At 59.6% G+C, this 12,446-nt stretch overlaps 2 protein-coding genes across 2 annotated transcripts in view; both read right to left on the reverse strand.

The window, feature by feature from the left end:
• LOC102936186 (butyrophilin-like protein 2) overlaps positions 1-12,446 on the reverse strand; it is a 1,677,894-nt gene that overhangs the window by 59,029 nt on the left and 1,606,419 nt on the right.
• The window catches only part of LOC122461335 (E3 ubiquitin-protein ligase TRIM39-like), a 29,081-nt gene that overhangs the window by 3,095 nt on the left and 13,540 nt on the right, over positions 1-12,446 (reverse strand). The window contains exons 4-5 of the mRNA XM_043528214.1: positions 12,317-12,339; positions 12,114-12,217 (exon numbers count right to left, since the gene is read on the reverse strand). Coding sequence (XP_043384149.1) covers positions 12,114-12,217; positions 12,317-12,339 — 127 coding nt within the window. The remainder of the gene's footprint in view (positions 1-12,113; positions 12,218-12,316; positions 12,340-12,446) is intronic.

Consider the following 12,446-nt stretch of genomic DNA (forward strand, 5'->3'; position numbering starts at 1 on the left):
GCAGCTCAAGCCCTCATGGCGTCCCACGGGGGGATGGAACCAGGGGCTCCCCGCTGGGGGCCCAGCCACGGGGCTAAAGGCTAGAAGGGAAGCGGTGGCACCTTTCCGTTGATTGAAACTCGTCAGCAAACTCGACAAGGATTCGCGAATAGTTTCTGTTGACCCAAAATATAATTTTGCAGCAAATAAACCATTTGTCCAAAACATTTCACCCAGCTTCACTGTAAACCTGTCAGAGCAACTTAGGAGCCCAAATCCCAGTGACTTGTAGTGAGTGACTATCAAAATCACCAGACATGCAAAGTTACGGGCAGGTCAGACTCAGGACATCAGCTATGAAACACTCCAGAGCTGCTATTTAATTTGCCCTGGGTAAAAAAATTCCCCCTGAACCCCTGATCTCGCCCCCAAAATCAGGCTGAAAATGGAGACCCCCATAAATCAGCCTGAACTCTGCCCAGAGCGATTGTCCCATGGACGATGCTGGCGGCACAGACCCTCTGCAGCTGCACCTGGGCGTCTCCCAGAGCAGATAATGGTCACAGAGACCGTCCCAGAGCCCCAGGGGCTCCGGTGTCTCCATCTAACCACTGCGCCAGCCACCCCCCTCGCTCTCATTAACCAGCCCTGGATCAGACGCACTGGGAACTTTCAGACCCAGACTCTGGACACACTCTGGGTTCATGTAAACAGCCCGCGGCAGCGAGTCTCCGAACGGGGTGGACAGATTCAGGCTTGTGGGGCTCCCTCTTCGGCACTAAAAATAGCCACGCAGACGTTCACGCTCAGGCTGGAGCTCAGGCTCTGAAGCCCAGCGTGGAGCCAGGTCTGACCCTCACAGTGCAAGCGGGGAGATTGTCTGTGTCCACGTCCCCTTCACCCCATTCCTGGGACAGGGAACAGCAGCCCCAGGGCCCCTCCCTTCACCCCCAGGGCAGGGGAGTGAGAGCCCTTGGCCTCCTGGGCAGTGGGGCCTCCCAGCAGCACCGATTCCTGGGTCAGTGAGAAAGTGTCTCCACCTGGAGAGCTCTGTGCACCCGGCAAATACACAGATGTGCCCGTGGATCAGGATCCGGGATGGTCCCCTCCCCAGGAGTGATGGAAACTCCCTAAAAGTAGAGGGGCCTCCGGTGCCTGAACCATGGCCCCGCTCTCCCATGTGGGTCCTTCTCCTGGAGCTCCTGCCCCCGCACCACCCCTTCTCCACGAACCCCTGCCCTCACACAGCCCCTTCTCCCCGAGCCACGGCCCTCACACTGCCTCTTCTCAAGACCCCGCCCCCACACCGCCCCTTCTCCCCAAGACTCCACCCCCGCACCGCCTCTTCCCCCCAACACCCTGCCCCCATGGTCGCTCCTCTCTGCCCCCTCCCACACCCCATCACTCACCCTTACAGCCGGTAAAAAGTGGGAGACCTGGCCCTCCTATCAGTAAAAGTGATGGCGCCATGGTCTCCTGGCCCCTCCCTTCCAGTGCCATTTATTCACCCCCCCAACCTCGGGAGGAGCAGGGGCCTTGGGGCAGTGTCAGTGAGTGTCAGTGAGTTCTGTGCTGGGGGTACAAGTGAGGTTTACACCCCTCCTGCTGGAGCTCTGGGTATCGAGGGTACGAGGACGTCACAGCGGCCATGTGAGCCCCGCACTGTCCTGCCAACATGGCTCAGCCCTGACACCTGCTGGAGTCTCTCCCTGGGGAGGAACCGTCCCTGCGGCCCCTTCAGGCCTTGGCCTCCCTGCAGAGATGGCCAGTGAGGCTGCCATTAACGAGAATTACGACATGAGCTCCTGTTCGCTGGGAGCTGGACTCTGAGCCTGGGCTGGGATCGGTGACTGGGGAGTGAAAGGCCCCAGCTGCCCTCACTGCCCCCCTGAGCCAGCCCAGTGCCCCCAGCCATTCAGTGCGATAACAGCGATGCTCACACCTGGTGACACCCCCAGTGCCCGCAGCGGGCAGGGCGAGGGCCTGTCCAAGGAACAATGGGTGCGAGCTGCAGCAAGGGAGACTGAGGCTGGAGATGAGGAAACACTTTCTACGTCTCAGGGCAGTGAAGCTCTGGACCTGGTCCAAGGGAGGCTGCGGGATCCCCGTCACTGGAGGTTTGTAAGAACAGATTGGACAAACCCCTGCCAGAGATGGTCTAGGCCCTGCCCCAGCACCAGGGGCTGGGCTAGGTGACCTCTCGAGGTCCCTTCCAGCCCTGCAGTGCCATGAGTCTAGGTTACAGCTGTTCCTGGGACGTGGTGTGTGGCACGTGGCAGAGTTAACACTGTTAGTGACCATAGCAGCTCAGCCCCAGCCCAGAGCCATCTCCCACACCCTGAACCCCTCATTTCTGGCTCCACCTGGAGCCCACACCCCCAGCCCAGAGCCCATACCCCCCCTGCACCCCAATCCCCTGCCCCATCCTGGAGCCCTCTCCTGTACTCCAAACCCCTCACCCCTGGCCCCACCCCAGAGTCCGCACCGCCAGCCGGAGCCCTGATTCCCCTCCCAAACCCCAAACCCCTGCCCCAGCCCGGTGAAAGCGAGTAAGGGTGGGGGACAGTGAGCGACGGAGGGAGGGGGGATGGAGAGCGGGAAGGGCAGAGCCTCAGGGCCGCGGCAGGGAAGGGGTGTTCGGTTTTGGGAGATTAGAAAGTTGGCAACCCGACCTGTCCAGGTTTTCCCAGGATTGTCCCTTTGTCAATGTCACTCTCCTGGGAAATCTGTGAGTCTGCCCAGGACGTGACAAGTCCCAGGTGTGTCAGTGGCTGCAGCGGGGGAGCTGCGGGGTGACCGTGCCTACGCAAAGGGAGCTCTGGGTCCAGAGTGCCTGGGAGCTGCAGAGACGGGGCAGCTTGGAGCAGTGAGTGAGATCGGGAGCTCAGGGCCAGCAGGGCCCAGTCACCCCTGTGCAGGTACCGGCTGCGGGGGTCACTGCCGGGGGCAGCGGGGTAGATCTGGCGCCATGTCCTGCTCGGTGAGGTTGGTACTCGGGGCAGTCCAGGAGCAGGAGCATGTGGTGGCTGGTGCCCTCTCCCGGGATTCGGATGGGGAGACGGTGCCCGGGTGAGGGGACAGGTGATGTCCATGAAGCAGGCAGATTTCCTGTTTTGTTGGACCTCAGAGGTGGCGACCCGAACAGGACCCCCAGCGGTGTTTGTGTAACTGCCCTGGATGCCCCCCTCCCTCCCAGCTCTGTGTGGTAGGATACCCCGGAGTGCATGGACCCCTGGGCCAGTGGGGCTGCAGTGTGTGTGCATGGCCCCTGGGCTCTCTGATACCTGCTGGAGCGGCCCCGACTCCCCCAGCAGGGTCCAGGGCACACACAGGGTCAGGCAGCAGGCTGGGAGCAAACACACACACAGCTCAGCCCCGGCTGTGAGGCAGAAAAGCTGCCACGTGGGCACAATTGGTTGTAACTGGGTCAGGGGATTGTCTCAAGGTGGTTTTAAAACCTGTCTGCTCTGGCAGTGGGGACAGGGCCTTCCTCCCCCCAAATCCAGGGGGCCACTGAACAGCTCCTGTCTGGGCATGTTCGGGGAGAAGGAAATTGTGGGGGAAAGGGCAGGAGGAGCGGGGGAGGGGTGGGAAGGTGTCAGTGGGGGCGGGGGAGGGGACAGGCTAATGCTGGGAGAGGACAGGGGAGGGGCAGATGACAAGAGTAGAGGTTGGAGGGGCAGAGGGGAGGGGCAGGCACAAGGGCACTGGGGGGGTAAGAGGAGCGGGCACCAGGAGGACAGAGCGGGGTGAAGGGACTGGCAGGTTCCCAGGGGCTGCAGGGGGTGAGGGGACAGGTGGGCACCAGGGCAGAAGAAGGGGATGGACCCCAGGGGGCACAGGCAAGCAAGGGAAGGGGCGGGCACCAGGGGGAGACGGATGTGAGGGAATGGGGGGCTCCATTGGGGCAGGGGGAATCAAGGAGAGGGACTGATGCCAGGGGGTGGGCGGGATGAGGAGTGGGGCAGGTGCCAGGACCATAGCGGGGGAGGGAATGGGCAGGCACCAGGGGGACGGAGTGACGCAGGAGCCTGGGGGCAGAGGGTCTGGCTAGGGCAGGGACAGTCAGCAGTGGATGGAGGAGGGCAAGAGGAGGGGCAGGTGCCAGGGGGCTACGGGGGGAGGGTGAGCAGAGGAGCATGTGCCAGGGGAGAAAATGGGATGATGGGAGGGGCAGGCACTGGGGGGGGGGGCTAAGGGGGAAGGGGAGGGGCATGCATCAGGGCCGTAGAGTGTGATTGAGGGGCAGGACTGGTGCCAAGGGAAAGAGAAAGATGAGGGGAGGGGTGGGCACCAGGGGTCCAAAGGTTGGGATACAGAAGAGGCGGGCAGCACTGGGGGATGGGAAGGGGCTTGCACCAGGGGACACAAGGCGTGAACAGAGGGGCAGGCGCTAGGGAGGCAGAGGGGGAGTAGAAGGAGGGGCTGGCACCAGGGGAAAAGGAGGGGGTGGGAGAAGGTGCAGGTGACAAGGGGACAAAGAGGGGTGAGGGGTAGGACAGGTTTCAGAGTGACATGCAAAGGCAAGCGGTGGGGCAGACCCCAGGGGGCAACACTGGAGTGAGGGAAAGGGCAATCATAAAGGGGGAGAGGGGCATGAGGGGTGGGTGCCGGGAAGACAGAGGTGGGAGGAGGGAAGGGGTAGTCACCATGAGGGATGGGGGGGGATGAGCAGAGGGGTAGATACAAGGAGTGGAGAGAGGAGAGGGGCGGGCACTGGGGGGCAGAAAGTGGAGTGTGGAGAAGGGCACGCCCTATGGGCAGAGGGGTGTGGAGATGTGGGCATGAGGGGGGAAGAGAGAGGGGGAGGGGAGGGTTGGGACCCAGAAGTTAGGAGATGGGGAGGGGAGGGGCAGACACCAGGGGGCCCAAAGGCAGGCAAGGGAAGGGGTTTGCACCAGGCAGGCAGAGGGGGCAAAGGAAGGGGCAGGCACCATGGAGGCAGATGATAGCAATGGTAGAGATGGGCCTCAGGGGGGCAGAGGAGGAGTGAACAGAGGGGCTGGCACCAGGGGACTAGAGGGGAGTGAGGGGTGCCGGTTTTAGGGAGGCAGAGAGTGAGGGAAGGGAAGGGGGAAGAACTAAGGGGAAGGTGGCAGGGGAGGGGGTGCAAGGGAAGGGGCAGGCAACAGGGGGTGGGGGAGAGGGAAGTGGCTTGTACTGAGGGGACAGGTGGGGGCCAGGGCAGGAGAAGGAAGGGGCAGGAACCGGGGGCAGAGTGGGGGAGAGACAAATGCTGGGGGGTTGGGGGACAGTGGTGGGGCATGGGATGGGGAAGGCACCAGGCGCAAATGGGCGGGGCGGTAAGGGACAGTGTGGTCGTCAGTGGGTAGGAGGGCAAGGGAAGGGGTGGGTGCCGGGAGACTAGAGGGGTACAAGGGGAGGGGTGAAAGCTGGGGGGCACAGGAGGGTGAGCAGATGGGCAGGCAGCAATGGGACAGTGGGAGGGGCAGGCGCCAGGGGGACAGTGGTGAGGCATGGAATGGGGCAGGCACCAGGGACAACAAGGGGCAAGAGGCAGTATTGGGGGCAGAGAGGGGCAAGTGAAGAGGTGGGTGCCAGAGGGGCAGGGGAAGGGGCAGGTGCTGGGGGACAGAAGGGGGCAGACAAAAAGGAGGGAACGGGGTGGGGAGGAGTGGGTGCCAGGAGATGGGGGGTGAAAGGAGGGGTGGTCATGAAAAAGGCAGGGGGTGGGGCAACTCATGGGTGATGGGGGAAGAGGGGCATGAGGAGAGTGGAGTCCGGGGGCAGATGGAGTGAGGGGGATGGGCATCAGGGACGAAGGGGGCAAGAGGAGGGGCAGGTACCAGGGGGGCAGGGTGAGTGAGGGAAGGGGTTGGCACCAGCAGGGTGCAGGAGTGTCAGGGAAAGGGCAGGTGCCAGGGGGATTGAGGGGGGTGAGCAGAAGGGCAGACACAGGGAGGGCAGAGGAGGGAGGGATAGGCACCAGGAGGTAGAGAGGGGGGCGATGGGAGGGGTGTGCACGAGGGGCCAGAGAGGGGCGAGGGGAGAGGCAGGGCAGGTGGGTAGAAGGAGGTGTTAGGAGAGGGGAATGGGGAGGGGCAGGATCCAGAAGGTGAGAGTGGGGCTAGAGGAGGGGTGGGCACAGGGGGACGAGGGAAGGGAAGGGCAGGGGCCAGGTGGGCACAGGGGTAAGGGAGGAGCGGGAGCCAGGGGCACAGGGGCATGAGGAGATTGGCAGGTGCCAGGGGACAGAGGTGGGTGGAGGGCAGGGGTAGATGCCAGGGAGACAAAGGTGGGGAGAGGGGCAGGGTCCCAGGGGAGCAGCAGGAGTTTGGGGTGAGGGTAAGGGGACAGGATAGAGGTGGAGGTCAGGTGGGCACAGGAATTGAGGGAAGGGTAAGGGGAGGGGCAGGTGCTAGGGGGATAGAGGGAGGTGAAGGGGGGCAGGAGGGAAGGTGAAGGGGGCAGGCCCCAGGGAATCTCTGTTGCTTTGGGCCATGTGTGGCTGGTTTGTTGCTAAGAGCAGGTTGGTGCCATCCCCAAACAGACTGGGGGTGCAGCCCTGACCCACGGGGCGCAGCTGGGACTCTCCATGCTCAGGCATGGGCAGGGTGTCTGGGCTCGCTGGAAGGGGGCAGGGTAGAGGGAGATAAGAGTTGAGGGGTGCTGGGGGGGAACAGGGGCCATTGCTAATGAGGCTGGGGCAGTGGGGAGGGGAGGGGGCATTTCCCCACTTCCTGCCCACTCCATCTGGGAGAAACTGCACCAGGGGCCAGGCCCAGTTCATACCAGTGCAGCGCATCTGCACTCGGGGTTTGCAGTGGGGCACCGACATGGCTGAGACACTGCTGTGCCAGGGGCCAGAACCCCTCCCCTCACTGGGGTTGTGGATCAGTATTTACAGGGTCACTGGACCAGGGGAGCTGGACTCTGCGCTGCCAGAGTCATTCTCACTCCCACGCTATGGCCCAGTGCCCATGGCAGTGTTTAGACACAGGGGGACGTCTTCAGCAGGAGAGATTGTGGGAGCCCCACACCAGACACCCGGAGCCCAGCAGTTCCAGCCCTTACCTGGATTCCCACATCCCAATTCCTGCCCCACATCCCACAGCGGGATTGAACCGGGGGCTCCCCGCTGAGGGCCCAGCCACGGGGCTAAAGGCTGGAAGGGAAGAGGTGGAACCTTTCTCTGTTCATTGAAAGTACTCAGCAAAACTCGACATGGATTCAGGAATAGTTTCAGTCGACCCAAAATATAATTTTTCAGCAAATAAACTATTTACCCCCAAAATTACACCCAGCTCTATTTCAAACGTGTCCCAGCAACTTAGGAGCCCAAATCCCAGTGACTTGCAGAGAGTGACTGTCAACACCCCCAGAACCGCACAGGTACGGCCAGACCAGGCTCAGGACATCAGCTATGAAACACTCCAGAGCTGCTGTTAGAAAAATTTCCCCATGGGCTCCCATAGCTCTTTTACTGAAGGCTGCGAGGAAAAAGATACGGCCAGTCGTAATTAGTGACGCTAACAAGCAGCTAGTCTGAATGAAAGAGACCTTGGAAGAGACTAGCTGCAGAGTTATGTGAATTCAGGGGACATCTTTACCTGGTAGTCGTGGACTATTTTTCCAGGTAGGTAGAAAGAGTGTACTTGAAAGACATAACATACCAGAGTGTTATAGAGCAACTGAAGGGCACTTTTGGGCATTTCAGGGTTCCAGAAGAACTTGTGACACAGCATGGACCATAATACACTGATGTAGAATTTAATTTATCCAAACAAAATATGATCTTCCTCATATTACGAGAAGCCCATATTACTCACAAGCGAATGGAGAGGCTGCAAGAGCTGCACAGACAGTGAAGAATATCCTTCAGCAGGGAAGATCCATTCTTTGCTCTACTGAGTTATAGATCAACACCAATCGCAGCTACTGGATATAGTGCAGCACAACTCCTGATGGGAAGACGACTCAGAACTACCCTCCCAACTTTGGAAAAGAATCTATCTCCAAAGTTACCAGACACGTAGAGAGAAGCCAAACTGAATAAAAAGGCAAAAAGAGCTTGCAAACACTTTTACAACAGACATCACTTAGAAAACTACCGGGGCTAGAACCTGGTGACCATGTTTGTGTCAAACTGGATGGAGAAAAAGAATGGAATACTCCAGCTGTTGTAAAGAAAAAGAATTCAACACCCAGGTTGTATGTGATCAAGGCCAAGAGAGGAGAGTTGAGCAGAAACTGTCAACATCTACAGTTTGTTCCTCAGAAAGAACAATCAACTCAGCAAACTCTCCAGGTGGTGGATGCACAAGAACATGACTCAAGCATTCCAGACCGACCATAGTCAGTCGGTGGAACTAATGGACAGCCAGATGACCAAGCTGTTACCTGTTCGGGTCATGTAATTAGAAGACCAGCACCATTCAGAGACACCTAACAGACTGATCTGCACTGAACTTGAAAGACAGTACGATAATGTAAATATTATAAATGGTCGGAATGTAGAACTTAACGGGGGAGATGTAATGGAACGCTAAACTGTATTATGCTGTTCAACCACTAGGTAGCGCTGGGTGTAAACTCCCATATTTAAGCTGACCTTAGCCATAGTTGGTAGAACATTAAAGGATTTTGTGATGAACACATCTGGTGTGTATCTGGCTGAGAGGGAAGCTCCATAGCCAGCCCATATCTGCAACACAACCATCACATCAATGATGAAAGTCCAGTGCTATTGACTACCTCTGCTATGGCCAAAGAGTTGTTCTGAACTATGACATGCTGAAGACTATGTGGGATTTTACCCATGACATGAGCTACATAGAAAGTTGGGGAATCAAACTCCTGGACTCTTCATATTTCAGTGACGATAATAAAATTATGGCCAAGGGCCTTGCAGATTTCCTTGTGGCCGCAGGGCAGGAAGTACCCTCCACCTCACCCCGGCTGCAGAACATAACCAAGTGTCATCCATGGTCAAGCCTACCTTTGAATACAGGTTGGCTCTCAGGGGTGTGTGTGTGGGGGGGAAAGATGGGAATGTGTCAAGAGCGCTGGCCCTTTTACAGTAGTTAGGGACGAGACTACCTATGACAGGCTCCTGTAAGGGAGAACCAGCCAACCCAGACCAACCTGGAAGTAATTAAATCCCTAGGTGGCGAGTTGGCAGCTAAATAGCTAATGAGCCTGATAAAGGGTGACCAGGGCACAGCTGAAGGGATCCTAGGGACAGGAAGCAGCTGAGGAGAGGAGCTCCCAGGAAAGCTCACCAGAGCAAGGAGCCTGGATGGGGTGCTCCTAGAGCAGTGGTCCACAAACTGTGGGTTGTGCCCCCCTCAAGGGTGTGGGGGAACATTTTGGGGACATGGCAGGTCCTGGACCAGCTCCCATGGATGGCAGGAAGGGAACGCCACCCAGCCCTGTTCTGCCCCCAGCTCCACTCTGGCCCCACCATAAGCCCCAGCTGCTTCTCTGGCCCCGGCCTCCTCCACCGACTCTCAGCCCTGGTCCAGGCTGTGACCCCAGCTGCAGCTCCAGCCCCAACCGTGGTTCCACCCCTGGCCAAAGCCCCCAGCTCCCGGCCCCAACTTGGGTCCGCTCCCAGCCACGGCCCCCGGCCCCAATTGCACCCCCTTCCTGGTCCTTCTCCCGACTGCAGCTCCCAGGGTGGGGGAGAAAGCCAGGTAAGGGAGGGCATGACCAAAAAGTTTGGGGACCACTGCCCTAGACAGAGGAGCTCCCCTAACGGGGAGGCGCTGCCAGAGATGACAGCAGCAGCTGTAGCAGGACAGAGCCCTGGAGAGCTGCCCCCGGCTGGAGAAAGTGGATGCAGGGAATAAAGGCACAGTCTGAAATGACCCCAGCTCCGGGAAGGAGGGCTGGCATCATCTGATTCCACAATGGAAACTAATCCAAGCCCAGCTCCGGGAAGGAGGACTAGAGTCATCTGATTCCAGGATGGAAACTAATCCAAGCCCAGCTCTGGGAAGGAGGACTGAGAACTCCTGACTTGAGGACAGTGAGGAGCTTCTGTGAGAGCTGGAGGCTGGAGCAGAGAGAAGGAAAAGATTTTATTTTGGGGTTTACTTGGACTCAGAGCAGACCCCAGGAGGGCACTTTTCTCTCAGATCTTTTGGACTGTGAGGTGTAATTTAACGAATGCTGACGAGGGTAAACTGAGGCAAGATGCTTGCCAAGACACCCTGAAACGGCTGAGGGTGGTATCAATAATAACACTCACTGCCCAGCCCCTAAGGTCTGCAGGACAGCACGGGGCCTTCCCCATTGCACACGGGGATCCTGGGGCGCAGGGAGCCCTGGTTACTCTGCCCCACACATTCACCCAGCGACTCCCCCGAGCTGCCGGACCCGGGTCCCTGGGGTCAGAGCGCGGGCAGTCGAGCAGCAGTGACCGGCCAGGGCTGCTGGGGTGGGTGGAAGGAAAGGGTTAATCCCAGCGCGGTGGCACGTTGCTGCCCGGCCCTGGCTGGTCTCTGCCCTCTGGGTGCAGCACAGGGCGTGTGTCTCTGAGCAGGTCCCTGCCCACTTGCCCGGCCACTTGCCCCAGACACAGAGAACCCAGGTGCCGAGGGAGGAGCAGCCCCAGCAGCGCCGCATTGGCCCTGGCACGGGCTGAGCCTGCGAGCGCAGCATCAGAGGCAGCGGCGGGGGGGGGGGGGGGGGGGCTCAGCCATTGAGAGCAGCAGGGTCCCCCCCCACCCGCAGGGGAGGGGTCAGCGCTGGGCCAACAGGCCGGGCTGGGCCAGGGGCTGGGAGCTCTGGCAGCCAGCGCGGTGCCAGCACCAACGGCCCTGCTGGAGACCCTGGGCCTGGCCAGCCGGGAGCAGCCAGCGAGTGACTCAGGGCCTGGGACCCTGCCCAGGACGGGGTTTCCGGGGGGGTGACAGGAGGCTCCCCAGGGGCTGCTGATCCCCTAGAAGGGGGCACGGAGGTGACTGGCTCAGGATCCCGACAGGCTCAGGGGCCAGGGGTGTGGAATGGCCCAGAGCCCAGCCGTGTTCAGGGTCCGGTGGGCACAGACTGTGCTGGGCTGGGGGCAGCGAGGGGGGAGGGGAGCAGGGATGTGCTGGCTCCAGCCAGCCACAGAGAGGAAGCTGCTTCCCCCACAGCCTGGGGTTCCTGCTCCCCGGAGCCCTGAGATCCTGGCCCTGCAGCCGGCACCCACTGCGCAGCCTCCATCGGCCGGGACAGACACACCCAGCTTGGCCCCTTCGACTGCCCCCTGCTGGGGGTGGGAAGAGAGGAGGGCGGGGGTAGGATGAAAGGGCCAGTTCAACTATCACAGACCGAGCTCACTGAACCTCCCCACTCCCCCTCTCCTCGGCCTTCGCTTCTTCTCTGTCCCTCCTTGCTGTCAGGTTTCTGCCTTTGCCCCCGGTCTCCACACTGGGGTTGTGGGGAGGGGTTTGGATGGGGGCAGCTCACGCTCAGACACTGTGACAGTGTCACATTCTCGTGGGTGAGTCTCACTCACTAAGCAGCAAACCACTGACCCAACCTCACACTGGGCTGTGCTCAGAGCAGACGAGGGGCCCGTAGGGTTCAGCTTGTTACCCAGTAACACACGGCCCAGGTCAGACCGCAGCAGCCAGACCAGCCCCTCCTCCAGCTCAGAAAACTCGGCTAGCCTTGGCTAATTGGGGCTGGGGCAGAGCTGAACGGTGGCCACACAACACAGCCCTCACGTGTCCCAGGAGAGAGGCACAGACACGTCATCCGTTACCAGTCTGTGCAGCTCCCAGCACAATGGGCCCAGTCCAGGCCTCACAGCACCTGGCTCAGGGACACCCATTAACTCAGCCATGGAGGGGTCAGGATGTCACAGTGATGGGGCCTGGTCAGACACCTGGGCAAGTACCAGCAGGTGGGTGCTAGTGTTGGCAACTCTCCTGGACCAGATGGACCGGATGCCATGCTGTGGCGATGGCATCCCCATTTGTGTCAATGACGTCCAGTATGGGAGAGTTGGCAACCCTAGTGGGTGCGAATATCAGGCAAACTCCGCAGCACTGAGCACATCAGCCTCCAGCTATCACACAGCTTGAAGCCTGTCAGCTGGGTGCAAGCGTGTCCTGGGGTCCCAGGCTCTGTACAGATCTCCAGGCACAATACAGCTGAATATCCCAGTAGACGCCACTCACCTCCGAATCTCTCCAGCGCTTCCCTCATGTCAAGGGAAATTTTATACACGTTCTTCAGGTCAGTAGAAACGGCTTCTGGTGCTTGGAGTTTCATACTTTCATGCCTATGAAGAAAACATCCCATCATCACTCAGCTGCTCTGTGCACACATCATTGCAGAGCCGCTACCGAGGATATAAGAGCAATGAACATCGGAAACGCACCTGCTCAATGTGCTTTTCACATCCTGGAAGGAAAAAGAGAATCAATGTTCTTAGTTAAAACCATGTGTAAAAACCAGTTCATTTTCACTCTGCAGATCAACCTTTCCCCTAGAAAACAAATCAACCTTTC

This window comes from Chelonia mydas, chromosome 14 (genome assembly GCF_015237465.2).
Source record: "Chelonia mydas isolate rCheMyd1 chromosome 14, rCheMyd1.pri.v2, whole genome shotgun sequence".
NCBI lineage: Eukaryota > Metazoa > Chordata > Testudines > Cheloniidae > Chelonia > Chelonia mydas.